At 42.8% G+C, this 17,774-nt stretch overlaps 1 protein-coding gene across 3 annotated transcripts in view; it reads left to right on the top strand.

Moving 5' to 3' along the window:
- Positions 1 to 17,774, top strand: part of ZFAND3 (zinc finger AN1-type containing 3) — a 233,075-nt gene that overhangs the window by 141,269 nt on the left and 74,032 nt on the right. For all 3 annotated transcript variants that reach the window (XM_045294918.1, XM_045294915.1, XM_045294917.1), the window contains exon 3: positions 5,390 to 5,455. In XM_045294918.1, the coding sequence (XP_045150853.1) occupies positions 5,390 to 5,455 (66 nt within the window). The remainder of the gene's footprint in view (positions 1 to 5,389; positions 5,456 to 17,774) is intronic.

Here is a 17,774-nt window from a genome sequence, read left to right as displayed (position 1 = left end):
CATCTGTTATCAGTATCTCCAGATAATGATGAAATATTGGGGGTGGGAGTGGGGGGTTTGTTTAACTATTTAATTTGCTTTAGGGCAAGAAAAAAAAAAGGGAAGGGGTCAAGCAGAAAGCACTCAAAGTGATTAGCTAAAAATAAGTTCAGGCTTGGTGATTTTTGCTACCTGATTCAGAATCCCCAGTGGTCCTGTCATCTTGAGCAAAGAACTTTAAATAGGACTTAAAAATTTGAACCCAGACTTACTGTTCTGAACTCATCTGCCACTACTGTAGACTAAAGTGTATTTGTTTGAGTTGTTCTGTGATTAGAAACATTTATCTCAACCTTGATTCCACCCAGTATGTACGGCATGCATGCATACATCCACACACTCTGTTCTCCTGTAAAGCTCACCCTTAGAAAGAAATTTCATCACCTCACTCTTCAGGTACCAGTTCTCAGCTCTGGTTATTCTCCTGCATGGAAAAGCAGTGACTTGTGGGATCATATGCCATAGCTCCTCTCACTTCCCACCATTAGAAGCCTAGAAAAGCCCACTCCATCCCTTTGGTTGGAGCAGATGTTCCAAGGTAACGCTTCACCATAGGCTCACAAAAGGATTTGTTGGGTAGAAGTACATGGGACTCTTGTCGTATTATTATTGTTGTGGACAAACCCTTAAATGGTTTCCCTTGAGTGTCTCTTCATTTCCTGCGTTTATTTTGGCAGAGTGATTGGGAATTAATTTTATAAAGGTTAGATATCATGATCTCCTGTGACTGCCTTTTAACTTGAGAGGACAGGAGTTTTTGATGATGGCACAGTTAGTGTAGAAAATATGTGCTGTGCTCACATGCTTCTGTTTTGGATTTTAAATGTTTCATAGGATATAGCTTGCCAGGCCAGACTTAATTCCAGACTCTGTGTTTATAATAGTGTCCAATTATCAAAGCTGGGATATATTATCACTGCCAGTTACTCTTGCTGTCAATTTGTCTTGGCTCAACTCTAGTTCCATTTGTACATTACTGTAATGTAGTGAATACATTGGATTGGGTTGTTAGTTTAACAAGCTCTCTGGAGGGCACTTTCATGATGATACATGTTGTGATATGCCAGGTAGCCTGAAAGTTATTTGCATATTGCCAAAACCTACAGAAATTCATTCACTCGGAATTGGAAAAAGAATAAACTGTCTACCTACAGATGAGATAAAGATCCACTTAATAGTCACCTACGATGTTTGCAGGCATGGGAGTGTTAATTCATGAGTCTAGCCAAATTTCCTTAGGCGTTTTTAGTTGACAATTTCTCTCAAAATTTGCTGGATGAATTATTTTATGTCCTTTAAAAATATATCCAGGTAGTTAAACCGTTATTTACTCTCATGCTTTATGCAGTTTACGAGTTTATGGGGAACTCAATGATCTGGTCCAGATATTGAGCTGGGGGTTAAATAAGATCTTATCAGAGATTGAAACTAACTAGGCTATTGATACTTAACGGTGGTGCTCAGCTGGTTTGAAAATATACACTAATCCAGATTCTACACCCCATCTTGCATCAAGATTCCCAGATGTGTCATTCCCAGATGTGTCCTGAGAATTTGTATTTTAGTGGTTGTGTTAGTCCGGGCAGACTAGAGAAGCAAATCCATAGGCACTCAGGTATAAGAGAGAGTTTTATATCAAAGAGCAATTGCATATTAAGAAAACATCCCAGCCCAGTCCAGATCAAGTCCATAAGTCCGATATTAGCCCGTATGTCTGATACCAGTCTGTAAATTCCTTCAGACTCACGCAACACATGCAATGAGGCAGACTGCAGGAAGATCACAAGCCAGTGGGTGGAAAGTCTTGTAGATCCAGTGGCGATGGAAGCATCTTAGCGTTGGTGTGGGTCTCCATGTGGCTCCTCCAGCTTGAAGGCTCTGGCGCCATCAGCTTGGCTCCACGGAGCTTGTCAACAGGAATGTCTCACAGGGAGAGAGTGTATCTGGCCTCCATTGAGCTAATTATCTCCTTCCCCTCTAAATGAGGTCATCAAGATGCGACCTAATTGACAGGCTAGACTCCCCCCCTTCGGAAGTTGACAGATTATGTAACTGCCACAGTGGTGCTCCCCTAAGCTTTCTGGGTGTTGGAGATATATAATACTTTTATCTGATGGTGGTTATAAGTATCTCTGTGTTTAAATCCCTCCAGCATGCATTTAAGATGCGTGCACTCGTTCTTGTCCTTCATAGGAACTGGAAATCTAGGGAATCCAGGGAGGATGATCACTTCAGGACCAGTGGTGTGAGTGGCAATACTTGGAGGGTAGAGGGAGGGTGGGTTGGAAAGAGGGAACCGATTACAAGGAACTATATGTGACCTCCTCCCTTGGGGACGGACAACAGAAAAGTGGGTGAAGGGAGACGTCAGATAGGGCAAGATATGACAAAATAATAATTTATAAATTATCAAGGGCTCATGAGGGAAGGGGGAGCGGGGAGGGAGGGGGTAAAAATGAGGACCTAATGCCGGGGGCTTAAGTGGAGAGGAAATGTTTTGAGAATGATGAGGGCAATGAATGTATAAATGCGCTTTACACAGTTGATGTATATATCGAGTGTGATAAGAGTTGTATGAGCCCCTAATAAAATGATTTTTAAAAACTTTAAATTTTTCATTAATTTATTTCTTTTAAATAATTTTATTGGGAACTCTTACAACATTCCATACATCAAGTGTATCAAGCATATTTGTACATATTTTGTCATTTTCTAAGCATTTGCTGTCTTTTTTTTTTAATCATTTTATTGGGGGGCTCTTACAAATCTTAGAACAATCTCTCATTCAGTAGTATTAAGAACACTTGTACATAAGTTGCCATCAACATTTCCAAAACAGTTTCTTTCTACTTGAGCCCTTGGTATCAGCTCTTCTTTTTTAATCCCTTTCCTTTCCCCTATTTTTCTGTTTAAATCAAGCAATTTGAAGTGGTCGTTTAATGAGTTTCATTAAGGACCTACTGGCCACATAGATATTACCTAAGAGTAGATGGCAATGTGGATTTTGACCCCTGAGAGTATCTTGTGGAAGAAAACGTGATAATGACAACATAATATAAAGCCTTAAGGAGAGCAGGGAGGGAGGGGGGGAAATGGGGAGCTGATGCCAGGGCCTTAAGTGGAGAGCAAATGTGTTGAGAATGATGAGGGCAATGAATGTGCAAATGTGCTTTACACAATTGATGTATGGATGGATGGTGATGAGTTGTATGAATCCCCAATAAAATTATATATTTATATCCTTAAAGTATATGAAACCTTTATGTATAGATGATTTCATCAGCCCAGTGGCTTATGGGCATTTTCATTATTCTCATTTTGGGGGGCGGGGGAGCTAAAGAAACTGAGGAGTACTCGGGATGTAGTAGCAGCGGGACTTAATGTAATCTTCTCTAAATCCTATACTTTATAAGAAAGAAAGAAAGATGCTTAAATAACCAAAAAGCCATGTTCTCTGATACTGATGTGTATGGAAGCAGAAGCTGCCTAATTTTGCGGAGTTGTGGAAGCCAGGGCTTGGAGAGTTCATGAAAATGTAGCCTCTGTTGGGTTTTCCTGCAGCTCCTTGTCTTCTTTCACATTGCCTGTTTCCTCAACATCCTCACCTCTGGGGGCATCTGGAACTAAGTAAATTAAACTTTGTTGGGTGTATGTGGCCTGGCTTTTCTAAACGCTACAATTTAGTCTTGCCTTATCTTCAAGTTCTTGGGAGCATTTCCAGGCAACGCTGACCTCTGATGAACTTCCCTCTTCCTGTTTACATTGAGTCTTTATTAGCAGTACCATAGTCGATGATGTTCGATTGTTTTCCGTTCACCTCTTTATTGCTGTCATGTATTGTTTTCCATTTATGTACATACATTTTCTTTTTGTAAGATTATAACCCCCGAGTGTTCATGTACATACATTTTCTCTTTGAAGAGCTCTGGCACATAGTATCTGCAAAGTGCTCTTTGAAGTTCATCATGCATGGATTTGGTTTCTCATCTATGTCTTCCTATACCCGCAGAGGATTGCTACAGTTATAAGGCTTTGATGTGGAACATGAGTTCTCGCAGCGTTCTGTCTTTGCTTTCTTAACGTTAAGTGAATGATAGTTGCTATAGGTGATGGACAACTATACCAGATAATCAAGTTCCCCCTCTATTAATCATAGTCACTGGAAGAGCCATGGCTGTTAGCGTTTGTTAACTTGTACCTTTGAGAAAGTGTAAGGGTGGAGACCACAACTTATCAATCAGGTCACAGTCTGATGGTGCCTTGTTGTGGGTGTGGTCTTTTTATAAGAGACACTATTGGGAACCTCTCTATGGCCATTTGCCCTTTGCTTGTTTGAATTCTGTGTCTGCCTCTAGGGAAGGCTCCATATGGGCCACCAACCTGAGAACTTTGGGTATTCTAGCAGGTTCCCATGGACCTTAGATCCACATGGCTCAGCACCCACTGGCCTGTGATCTTTTTGGTTTTGCGTCACCTTTCAGTGTCATCCGTTTGCAGCCACCTGAGTCTGCAGAGGGCTCTGGCTCGCATCAGACTCATGGACTGGAGTTGGACTGGCCTGGGACACCTTGTTGATCTGACATGACTTCTTGGTATGGAGTCATTTCTTATATGAGTACCGCTGGTTTTGTTTCTCTAGACAACCCAGCCTAACCCAAGAATGTTTTAAAAATACGTGCATATCAATATCAGGATTTGTTAGTTACCCTAATTCCGCAGAAGAGCACTATTGCTTTTCAAGCCTTTATCACTGAGTAAATATATCTCTTGAATACTCTGGAATTACACCTATGTAGCAGATCTCTGGGCCCACCAAGCTCTCCTGAAGGCCCTCTTTTAATACTCTGAATAAACAAGTTTCGTTAGTCAACAAGACTCTCCTTATTGTGTGTGAAAATGATCGTCATTTCTTCTGTCAAGCAGTTTGTTGCTCCTTAAGGAGTGTGCTTTCCCCCTTTAAATTGCAAGGCTAGCTTTGAAATGAATTCCAAGATTGAGTGACCACCGAGGCCATCGTGAGAGGTAGTACATCTCTTACATCTCTGGACAGTGTCCTTTCACCTGCATCTGAATTCTAGTGAAAATTTTAACCTTCAGCTTTTCAATATTATGAGAATTTCAAAAATTTAAATGCAAACCCCTGTTATAGTAGAGAATGTCTACGGATCCACCACCTGAATGACTGAGCTTAAGTGTAGGTCTTTACGTGTTACCCTGTCCCTGCCACCGTTCTTATTCGCCGTCCTCATGGATATTGCAGGGTGACCCTTTCAGGCTCCTCTGTGTCAAATGCGCCTGCTGGCTGTAGAAGCCGCATCCTGACTGATGTGCCTTGCCTTTCTGTTTTTAGGTGGGCCATGCACAGACACAGCTCATGTCTCGTTAATCACACCAACCAAAAGATCCTGTGGGACAGGTATGTACATCATTCTTATCTGAAATTTTCACAGAAATTAGAGGCTGGTCCAAATGTGGTGTCCTTGCCAGGGTATTTATTTACGGTCTCATGTCTATGTTACTTTGTGAGGTGATTTAGGATGTGCTTGGTACTACTGGGAATGGAGTGTGAGCAGAGGTCACAGGGTTGTTCTAAGGGGTCAGATTGACGGAACTGAAATGTAGGCAGCTGGAAATCACTGACTTCCTCCTGTCTGAGAAATGTATAGAAAACAGGCCCTTTCTCAGTTTCTAGCATATGGCTAGTTTGTCTACATCTTGAACCTAGACTGGGGGTGGAGGGCATTATTTAGATCGGAGGTGGGGAACCTTTATTCTGTTAAGGGTCATTTGGATATTTATAACATCAGTCTCGTGTTATACTGCCCAAATATTTAATTAACTCACCACTGAATTGGATACAGGAGCCTTGGATGGGCTGTTAACTGCAAGGTTGGCAATTCAAAACCAGCAGCTGCTCTGAGGGATAAAGATGGGGCTTTCTACTCCCGTCAAGAGTTACAGTCTCGGAAACTCACAGGGGCAGTCTACCATGTCCTATATCGGGTCGCTAGGAGACGGCATTGACTTGATGGAAGTGAGTTTGGTAGTAAAAGAGATGGAACTGATTCTCTTTGGTGAAGCATGTGACGTTAGCTGGCATTGATGATTTCTCAGGCTTAATCCAGCCACAGGATGGCCATTCTCTGCCCGATTTAAATAATGGTGGCTTGTGGGCAAAAGAGGCTATAGGACAGATAATCAGTGTTTTAACTTGGCTATTACAGTGTCCTAGTAGTTTTAAAAAGTCACTTTCTTCAATTTTTTTAAATGCATGGGATTGCAAAAACATCTTTGTGCATCTGTGACATTTTTTTATTAACCATAAAGTTATGAGTCTTGTAGCTCTCAAAAGAGCAGTCTTTGTGTCCATTGATCCCTTAGCCTATAGTTTAATTTATTTTAAACAATGTTTGCCTTTTCTAATAGTGCTACCTATTTAAAATAACTCAAAGATTATATTTGGAAGAGTCAAAGTAATTATATTGTTTTCTAAAGGTCACGGTCAAAGTCCTTTTCATAACTTAAAAAATCCTTTTAACTCCCCAGCAGAAACATTACCAAACTCTTCCCACGTACAGATGTGCACCGAAGCCTCCACCGTTCTAGAAGCTTATGGTTTTAGGTCGACCCTCAAACAGGCCCGTCTGCTGTGTTTCAGACACTATGGAACTTCATTTTACTCTTCTTTTCCGAACACCTAGGCTGGGGGGGGGGGGGGGGGGGGGGGGGCGAGTAGGAGGAGCCCTGGCTTGCTGTCACCCCTCCTGTGCTCAGTGACTAGCCTTGAGGCATAGCTCCTGAAGCTTGGTTGAGATCAAGGAGAGCTGTGTCCTGGAGTGAGACCCACCTCTCTGATTAGGGAAGTGGGGAGCCAGAAGCCTGAAGCATTCAAGCCCTTTGATTTTAAGTACAGCATTACACAGGAATACAGTATAGTCTTTCTTTTTCTTTCTAGTCTTGACCCTCAGGGCAGGGTTCACTTGTTGGCTCTATCCATGTGTTGCCATAGCTGTCCAGGTGTGAGCCACAAGCAAAGAAAGACACTGGGAGAGGCGGAGGGACAGGATCTATGTGCTCCACTTTTTCAGCACTGTAACTGGCTGAAATCTTCCTGAGTGCCCTGTACTGTGGTTTCCACGTCTTCCTGAGTAGATGTGCCACCTCTCTGCACCCAGAATGTTTGGTGTTTCTAAAAGTGACAGTTAAGTTTATGGGATGTTACTACACGGACAGGCACCATACACAGTGTGCTGTACACTTTATCTTCAGGACTGTTTGGCAAGAGCCAGGTGGGGTGTGTGGGGTATGGAGGAGTGATCTGGCACTGAAATGTTAAGTAAGAATAATTCCTAAGGGAACATTACCAGTAAGTGGTGGAGCCAGGATTTGAACATGGACTCTTCAGACGTTACGCTCTTTTCCACTACATCATGCTACTGCTTATCACATTTTATTGTATTTATACCCCTAATCAGACAGTGGGAAAAAGCTAGCATTGGAAAATCCGGAGCAAGAGAAACAGCTTTGGAAACAGACCATGTAGTGAAGTAGTTTAAAAAAATGAGCTGTAAATTCAGATTTGGTTGCAGATCCTAGCTTAGCCACTAACAATATGTTAAACCAACTCACACCTTAAGTAACCTCAAAATTTGTTCTTCATCTGTAAAATCGGATGAACAAATGTAGTTATACCTTTGAAGTAAGAAAAAGACCATGTGTAAATCCAGTTGAGTCCATTCCAATTCATAAGGACCGCTTTATGACAGGTTAGAACGGTCCTATTGGGTTTCCTACGCTGTAATTGCCAGGCCTCTTCTCCTGCAGAGCCTCTTGTGGATTTGAACTGCCTACCTTTTGGGTAGCAGCCAAGTGTTTACCCATTGTGCTACCAGTAGGCCCGCCACAAATGGTCCTTATTAAGTGCTGTCGAGTTTCTGACGCCTGGCAACCTTATGTAGAACAGACCGGAACTGTGTGTCCTGTGCCATCTTCATGGCCATTGGGACCGTTGGTAGGTTTGAGTCCATTGCTATAGCTATTGTGTTAATTCATCTCATTAAGGCTCTTCCTCGTTAGCTGTGGACCCATTACCAACCTGGATAATCCTTTTCTAGCAAGTAGTCCTTCCTGATACATCCAAAGTGAGAGTTGAAGTCTTGCCATCCTGCTTTTCAGGGGAGTTCTGGTTATAATTTTTTCTAAGACGGACTGGTTTGTTCTCCTGGAAGTCCATGACATAGTCCGTATTCTTGGCTAACACCACAGTTCACATGTGTCAGTTCTTGCTTTTTCATTGCCAGCTTTTGCTTGTACACATGGTGATGGAAAAGACACGGCTTGGGTCAGATGCGACTAAGTCATCAAAGTGACATCTTTGGTTTGTCAAACTTGAACGAGGTTTTTAACTTTTTTTTTGTTTTTTTGCAGCAAGTTTCCCCACTGTGATGGGATTATGTCCCTTGATTTCTTGACTGCTGCTTTCATAGATGTTGATTGTTGTCTTTCTCCACTTGTGTTGGCATTATTTATTGTCCACTTGTGAAGACTTTGTTTTCTTCATGTTCAGACATAATCCATATTGAAGTCTGTAGTCTTTAAGCTTTTTACAGTTTAATCTTAGCATGTAAGGTTATGTTTAATTGGCATCCTTTAAATAGTAGTGGTAGACACATGAATAAGAATCATGTGCTTTTAAGTTGTCCTCACATTGAGTCTGACCCGTGTGTTCTGTGGACTAGGGTTGCTCGGCTGTAATCCTGACAGAAGCCAGTCAGCAGGCCCATCTTCAGCAACTGCTGAGTAGGCTTGAACAGCCAGCTTTAAGCTGGTAATCAGGTAGAAATCGTTCGTACCCTTAGAGCTTTTACAGGGATCGTAGCGGAAGGAGGGGCCAACTAGAAATAATGGAAACGAATGCCAGACCCGGTTTTGATGGTTGATTTTGCATTGATCACACTCTCGGTTGCCTATCAGTAGGATAGTAGGCCATCGCATGTGAAACCAAAAAGGCTTCGATGCTTTGTCACACATTTCCAGGCTTTTATTTAGGTGAATACGCACCTCTTAACTAGACAAAGATGGAGACTTCTTGGCTTGGGAAGAAAGTAATGTGCTGTGTGGGTCAGCGCGTCACAAGGCCTGCAGGAAAGAGCTTCCTCGGTGTGGGCCACCTCAGGCTCTTCAGGTTAGCCAGTCAGCCTCCACTTAAATGTTGGCTCTTACGCTGTGGGACAGGCCCCTTGGTTTGAAGAGGCAAATCTATGATTTTGAGCATGTTTCTTACGGATCCCCACGTTGTTCTTGTTAGGTTCCCAGTGTGTTCCTTCAGCAGCAGGACTTACTCAGAACCGAGAGACTTAGGAACAATAGCGCAGGACTGCAGGCCATGCAACCTTATAATGTGTTCCTTTCTGTAGTCAGACCCCCTGAGTTAAAGCTTCCCAGCCTGTCAGAGCCAGTCTGTCAGCATAAGGTTGGACTTGAAACAGCTTCCGTTGAATGATGTTACGTGTATCGGGAAAAGGCTGGATTTGGTTCTGTAAGGCAGCAGTCTCAGAGAAGGACACACAATGTACAGTCTATAAGGTATGAGGGGAAAATGATAAAAGCTACTTATTTCTGTCTCTAAAATTGTCTGAGTATGTATTTGTTCATTTATGATGATGAGTCAAAAAGCATTGTTATAAAAACGATAGGCCTTTTATTAAACAGAAGTATCAAAATGTGCCGCTATTGTTTCCTGGCACATATTCCATGTAGGTTTGGATGCTGTTGGGGAGTGTGCTTTCGCCAATCCTGAGTCATTTCTGCACTCTGACTCCTACCACATTCAAATGGCAGTTTGGGCTTCCGTGCGGGGCTCATATCATGGTCCTTTTCAGTGTTCTTTGAGGTGCCCTGGTGGCGTACTCAGGAGCCCTGTGGCTTTGGTGGTTTTTGATGGTTGTGTGGTTACGAGTCCACAAAGTCATCAGTTCGAAGCCACCAGCAACTCTGAGGGAGAAAGACAGGGCTTTCTACTCCCGTGACCAGCTGCAGTCTCAGGAACTCACAGGGCAGTTCCGCATTGCCCTCCAGCATCATTCTGTGTCACAGTTGGCTCGATGGCAGTTTTAGGAGCTGAAGGAAGTCTGAAGTGGCAGCAAGATCAGGGCTGGATGATGGATGAAGCAAGGTTGCCCACTGAGATTCTCATAGGACAGCCCTGGCTACCCTTGAAGCATGAATGCATGCATATTACCATGCTGGTGCAACTGGAACTTGTTCTCGCCAGTGCAGTTTTCAGTTTTCTTAAAACCTCTTCCTAATAAGCCCCTGTGGTTGCCTGTGTCCTTCTGGAAAGTTTACCAAGATTCCCCCCTTGGGAATCCCAGGAAATAGTCATCAGAGCCTTCTGAGCTGACCTCTTGACCTTGAATTTAATTGGCCCAGCAGATCCCTTCAGAAGCCACTACTTTGATTGGACCCTACTCTGCATCATATTGGTTAAAACAAGTCTCATCCTCCTCATGATGCGTTCTATAATCGTCTTCATTAGCTTTGATCCTGCTTTAAAAAGATTGAAGGAAAGATCTACTTTTTGAGTTAGCTGATCTCTGTATAGCACTTTTTCCCCCTGTATGGCACAAATAAAGTATCTCTTTTTTTTCTTTTGGAAAATACCCTCACAAGAGTTAGATAAGTGTATTACTGTGAGAACTTGTCTTCAGCCATCCACTGGTCACAGCGATGTGTTTAAACACATTCTGTTTGAAATAAATTTGTACTTGTCTGAACGGAACTCTAGTGGCAATATTTGTTTACTTAGCCCGCGTCGTCGTTTATAAACACAGTACAGCTTGCAAAAGCCGGAACCTGTGTAATGCAGGAATCTGTCAGGAAATGAAAGGCAAACATCTTCTAATCCGAGCAATAAAAAGTGAAAATCCCGAACCAGACTCACTGGCATTGAGTCAATGCGGACTTACAGTGACCTTGTGTGGGTTTCTCGAGACTAACTGCTGACAAGAATAGAAAGCCCAGCAGAGCTGCTGGTGGTTTCAAAATGCTGATCATGTCAGTCGTAGTCCAACTTGTAACCACGCTAATACTAAAAAGTAGTGAGACCGTGTCACAGACTGTAGAACACTTGGAGACCCAGCGAGTTCCATTCTCACGGGTTTCACAGCATACTGATGCTAGCGGTACGGGAGAGTGCACAGTCAGAACACTTCTGTGACCTCTCTAGAGGCTATGTGTTTTGAAAATCAGAGCTAAACGTTAGCATGAGAACCATTATAAACCTGTTGCCAGGGAGTTGGAAGCTACCCTCTAGGACAGAGCAGAACTGCCTCATGGGGTTGCTGGAGTGGGAATGGGTGCAAGCAGACGGCCAAGTCTTTCTCCTGCAAACCTCTGCCCACCAGGGCCCCTAGAACCCTCACTGCACGAATTAATCCGTACAGGCCTGAGTGTATGCCCGGAGGTTGCTTCAACAGTCTCCAGTTATATTTCAAGTGACTGTTGTTTTTGATCAGTAGGAAAGTGCTTAGAGAGGTGCTCAGCAAGCATCAAAATGAGAGAGGAACTTTTCTAGAAATTGCTTCTTGAGAACTGTGTCTGAAAAGTAGAATTGCAAAATGTTATCGTAGTAGCAATGAGAGATCAGTTCTAATAGTAAACTAGAGGTAGGAAAGACTTATTTAGATGCTGGCCTTTACCACACAAATGTAGTAATAAACTTGATGTTTCGATAGACAAGGCTTTGGATACTCGATCATTTTTGTTGTCTCCTCTAGCCCACCTCCACCACCTCCACTCCCTATCCCCTCCTAGAGCACTCTGACATGAGTCCAGAGTCAACTCAGTTGAAAAGTCCCTGGCCACTTTGCGTTATAATGTGATAGTTAAAGCATATCACACCTTCACTTTACTAGAGAGAGTTTAACTTCTTCAAGGGCTCAGAATGTTTTGCACTTATTCCCTTGTTAATTCTCACAACAGTCCTGCCAAGAATAAGTATATTGTGAAGAAAAAGAGTTCACTGTTCTTGGCAGCAAATCACCAGAAGATTCCCTTTTATCTCCCATTTTTTCGAAATACCTAGTTAATGCTTAGGCAACATGTAATCTGAGCTGTAGTCATCTCTTTTAGACAGTTTCGTTAGTAGGAAGGTGCTTGGATATTTAGGTGGATTTTTAAAATATCTTCACAAGGTCAATTTTTTCTGTTTACAAAGTCTTTTCTCAAGACTTCTTATTTAAAGACAAGTTATATTACTGTCAAAAGATTTATTTGTACAGTCACAGCAAAAAAATACCGTTTTGTATTTCCTTTATTAAGAGTTTATTGTGTTAATGAACCTTAAACATAGTTGGTTAAGCTGTAGTGGACAGGTCGAACCATGATCTCTCCAGCAAGGTCCTTGAACAGTGACTAACCTCCTGGCCCTCTGGTGGCAGCCTAGGGGTCATTCACCAACTCTTATTTCTTAAGCTCAACGTGGACTATGTCAAGAAACAGCTATTTTAGCTTAAAAAAAGGAGAAGAAAAGTACTCCCTTCTTAGAGATACACATAGGAGCCCTGCTGGCATAATGTTGATGCGTTGGGCTGCTAACCACAGGGTCAGCCCTTCAAAACTGACAGCCGCTCCAAGGGAAAAAGGAGACTTTCTACTCCCCTAAAAGAGGTCACACAGTCAAAAACATCTGCAGGGACAGAGGCCTTCTCTGTCCCATGAGGTCCCCTGAGTTGGAATCAACTTGGTGGCAGAGTTTGGTTTTGGTTTTAAAGATCGGTATTCATAATAAGGCTTTGTCTTTTAGTTTTATGGTCTCTATTTCTGAAGTTAAACTAAAGTAAAAAAAAATCATAGGCAAGTTGATGGACTTGATGGACTGTCAACAGACGTTTCCCTCCACTCTATCTATATTGTTGACTAAGGTGTGCCTGACGTGGTCTTTTCCCCACCTCATATGCATGGGAAAGCTCGGCAGTGAAAATGAAAGATACCACTGAACTGTGTTTGGGTGAGGAATATTGAATAGACCGTAGACTTCAGAAGAATGAGCAAATCCCTCTTAGGAGAGAAACAGCCAGAATGCTCTGAAGAGGGAAGAACGGTGAGACTTGGGCTTGCTTACTTGGGACTCATCATCAACAACAACCAGTTACCGTGGCTGTCAGGCTTAGTCAGCACAGGGCGAGGGGAAGGGGAGCAAGCCTCCATGAGACGCACGGAGACTATACCTACCCAGTGCACCTGCAGAGCAAGGACTGTCAAGTGACTGGGGCCTGGGCAGCAGCTTAGTCTCATTCATAAGGCCAGCGTGAGCTTTGGAGTCAATTTACAGCAACTAACAACCACACCACATCTGTCTGTGTGCCCCGTGGCTTCTCTTCTTGAGGATTTTTCTCTGGTAGATTTGGAACATTTTAATAAAGAAGTGCTGTGTATATGTTAAAGATGTATAGCAGCGGCTCTCAACCTGTGGGTTGTGACCCCTGGAGGGGGCTGTCGAACGACCCTTTCACAAGGGTCACCTGATTTATAACAGTAGCAAAATGACAGTGATGAAGTACCAATGAAAATAATGTTAGGGGGGCGGCGTCACCACCGCCTGAGGACCTGTATGAAAGGGTCGCGGCGTTAGGAGTGCTGAGAACCGCTGCTGTAGAGGAACAAGTGAAATAACTGCAAGGACCATAAGAGAGCTCCAGTACTGCCTGAAAACAGGTGCGTGGCTAGAAAGGGTCCCATTCAACACCAAGGCAGTTGTTAAAAGAAAGTGCTGTCTTTCTCCTCTGAAGAAGCATTTCAATTCCTTTTAATGGTGTATTCCATGCCTACTATATTTTCTTTTAAAAAAGTGAGGGGGAAACATATTTATCCTTTTGGGTCACCCATTTTCCTTACAGCTTGATGAACAAGTGACAGGAACTAGAATAGCTTTGCATTGTTCATTGTTCCCCCCAGAACCTATTCTGGACTCATTTTTCTTGTTGGGCAACCTGATGCTGATAATATTTTCTGTTCTTACAAAGGCCAAGAGAAGAAACTCCTTTCAGCTGGGAGTGGAGAGAAGATTGATGTGCTAAACACTTTCCACATCAGTGTTCAGAGCCAGTTAAAGGGAAACGTTTCATTGCTGTTCTGTTACCAGGAGGTTTATATAAGATCTTTTCAATTGATTCAGAAGTTAAGGGGTGGTGGTTTTCAATCAGAGGTGGCCCTGTAAATCTTAGCAGTGCCTACAGTGTGTGTTTTATCTTACCTGGTGGAGTCAATATTCATGGAAGCACTTCCATGGACGCTTTGAATCCTACGGAGTTGCCTCAGCAACTACAAACTCTCTTGGTCAGTATCACGGGCTGGAGCGGAATCTTCTGAAGGCTTCCCATTTGCCTCAGCTCTGTGTGAGTTCACTGGTGCAACGTGGGCCGTTTTCCCCTTCTTTCGTGTGAGCCTTTCAGTGTAGCTTTTCCCTGAGGTCTGCGATGTCAGCATTTGAGACAGAAAATTAGAAATTTGACCTACTTATGCAATATACAAGTTCCCATCAGGAAAGTATTAGGGAAGACATAAACCTTTCATTTTTTTATTAGCATTTAATGTAACCATTGAAGAAAGATCAAAACAGTAAATCTGTCATGGCAAGGAAAAAAGTATTAAAAAAATGTTTTACCTCATGCCCTCATCATCCTGGGTCCTGAAGGAGTTCATTTGATTCCTGGGGCAGGGAACAAAATGAACACCAAATCATTTGGTGAGATGGCACATGAGGTACCTAATCTATAAGGTACTGCTGTGCTTTACAACAGAAATCAGTTCTCCCTTAAGGTTGCTGTGGTATGCTATAGGGGACCAGCAGGCCTCACTTCTAGCATGCTTCCTGGAGAACGGCAGCTGAGTTCAACCAGGTGGACATTTCAAAGAAACCATGGGCAGTTTATTGAATTGCCCCTTGAGCGGTCGCTTATGTTTGTGCCAGCGAGGCATGCAAGTGAGAAGCTAGTTTCACAGCTCTTACTTGGATTACTCAATGGTCCTCAATGGATAGCGAGTTACAAGACTGAATATCATGCCGGGGTGCCCGTCTTGTGCAGAGGAATTTGGGCACTGGAAAGCTTAAAGCATGTCGAGAGAGAGAGAGAGAGAGAGAGAGAGAGAGAGAGAGAGAGAGAGAAGGGTGGGGGGCAGGGTGAAGTGCAGTGAGGAGCCTAGGCTGGGGTTGGATGAACGGCTCATGGATCACATGCTGTGTACACATTCAGTTTGCTTGGATCCTCGATAACTGTTAAAACTGGGTTTTTGCTTTTTATGGTCATTTTATCGTAGCTTGCACTCTTTACCAAGGAGAAAGAGCTCTAAGCTTCCATTCATTACTATACTTCTACTGCTCTCCTGGGGCAAAATGCCAGAGCCAACACTATGTAAAAAGATTCTCAAGGGAATGTAGTAACCTCTCCTCCTCTGAAACTTTGGAAACCGCACCCCCTATTTGGTGGGGAGTGGGAAGGAGGGGCATCTTTCACATGCTGCTCTGTAACGTGTGTTAGAGGACAGGCAGCCACGTTGGAAATGGTAGCCTTTCGAAAGCCATCTTACCAGTTAGAACAGCCACAAAGCTACACTATGAATCATCTGAGCCTCGAAATGATCCTGCCCATTAAGGAGAGGGGTGGTTTTTTTTTTTTGCCCTACTCAGTTCCTGGCTGTACTAATAGAACAGCGCATCAAGCAAGGCTGTAAATAAAAGTTATTACCTAATAGGTGGTGCTGAAGTGGAACGGACGGAGCTGAGGCATGGAGGCCTTATTACTGCTCATCAGCAATTATAAACAGGATAAAGTGTCTGGGACTTGCGCTGATGCAGCGAGGGCTAATAGAGGCTGGGGGTGACACTGGTCCATGATAGGATGATGTATGCTGATGGGTTTTTACTGCCTCATCTTGCTGCTTACTTCCAAGACAAGTTATGTTGTCTGTTTTCCTGCTTGCTCATCTATCTAAAGAGACAGCCCCATTGCCTCCTCTGCCAGCAGGTGGACTGGCATTTATTTCTCATACCTGTGTCTACTTCCAAGGTAAGCCCTCCCTCCCCCGAAGAATTTTTAGAAATAATTCATAATCATGGCCGATTAAAGCCATAATCTTATTGTATTGCCTGCTGTCGTGGTTATAGATCACACCTGCAGAAGTGGTTGCTTATGTGGAATATCGGACCAGTTGAGACACTGTGGTTAGTCAGTCAGCCAATCCAGTCCTTTATTAAAAGACCACTGTGACACAGTCCTGTAGTAGATTTTGTAGGAGCCTTCAAAAGAAGTGATAAACATGCTGCTTGCCTGTGGGAGCACATACATAAAGAGACAGAGTAAGTAAGTACACAAACATAAATACAACTAATTCTAGCTTTAGAGAGCGAGAAATCTAATTAATGGTTTATTTTAAAAAGTGAAGACAGGGAGGATAAATTATGCCCGTCATTAGAAGCAAATGATAATTCTGATGAGGCCTCTTTCCTTTAAAGAATTACCTTCCTGGTGAAATATTTAGAATTTAGTTCCTTAGAGTCCACAGGAGTGATAAAGGAAGAGGCCCTGGAATGGGGAAGGCAAGGCCTAGCAGTAGGGCTCGGCTTTCTCAGTGGAGAGTGGGAAACTCCAATTATGGCTTGGCAATGCTTTTGAGTAGCTCATAATCAGCACCTAATACTTGGGGAAATTGAAATACAGGGCAGTCCAACTCTGATCACTCAACTTCACCAACTTGCAGTAATTAAACCTTTGAGAATAGGAGAAAGCTATAGCAGAGACACAGAGAGATGCTTTCGAAAAGGACTTAGACCAGTTTGATACAGGAGTTTATGTTTGTCGCTTGTGCCTTGGAATGAATTCGTTTTATGCAGTGTTTTCAGAACTAATCTATCAAGAGACTTCCTGCTGTTAATAGAATTGCAGATTTTCTATAGTTCTTTGATGCCATAAGTTATGCATAGGCATGTCTCATTTTAAGGAAGAATGATACATGATAATTGAAATTTTACAAAACAGATAAACTAAGAGTTAATGCATATTGTGCAAGGCTCCTTTAGTTTATAAACTATCTTATCGTGGATTATTATAAATGTTGCTAAATGGTTCCCATCCTAGTAAATTCTCTGTCGGGTACGGTAACACTCTCACCATTGTTGGCATATTTGAGCCAATTGTTGTAGCCTAGTGGTTCTCAACCTGTGGGTCACAACCCATTTGGGGGTTGAACGACTCTTTCACAGCGGTTGCCTGATTCATAACAGTAACAAAATTACAGTTATGAAGTAGCAACGAAAATAATTTATGGTTGGAGGGAGCACCACAACATGAGGAACTGTATTAAAGGGTTGCCGCATTAGGAAGGTGTTTACAACCACTGTTGTAGCCATTGTGTTGTCCCATCTTGTGGAGGGCCTTCCTTTATTTCACTGACCCTCTCTACCAAGCCTGATATCCTATTCCAGGCTGCTCACTCCTGACAGCATGTCTAAAGGACTTGGGATAAAATCTTACCATACATTCTCCATTCTAAGGATCATCCTGGTTGTCCTTTTTTTTTATTTTTTTTAACATTTTATTAGGGGCTCATGCAACTCTTATCACAATCCATACACACATGTCAATTGTGTAAAGCCCATTTGTACATCATTCTCAAAACATTTTCTCTCCACTTAAGCCCCCGGCATTAGGTCCTCATTTTTCCCCTCCCTCCCCGTT

The sequence above is a fragment of the Echinops telfairi genome, unplaced genomic scaffold, assembly GCF_000313985.2.
Source record: "Echinops telfairi isolate 266 unplaced genomic scaffold, ASM31398v2 ScPeMD7_3533;HRSCAF=4204_1, whole genome shotgun sequence".
NCBI lineage: Eukaryota > Metazoa > Chordata > Mammalia > Afrosoricida > Tenrecidae > Echinops > Echinops telfairi.
The sequence above is the reverse complement of the archived record's forward strand: the minus strand, read 5'-3'. Positions and strand labels throughout refer to the sequence as shown.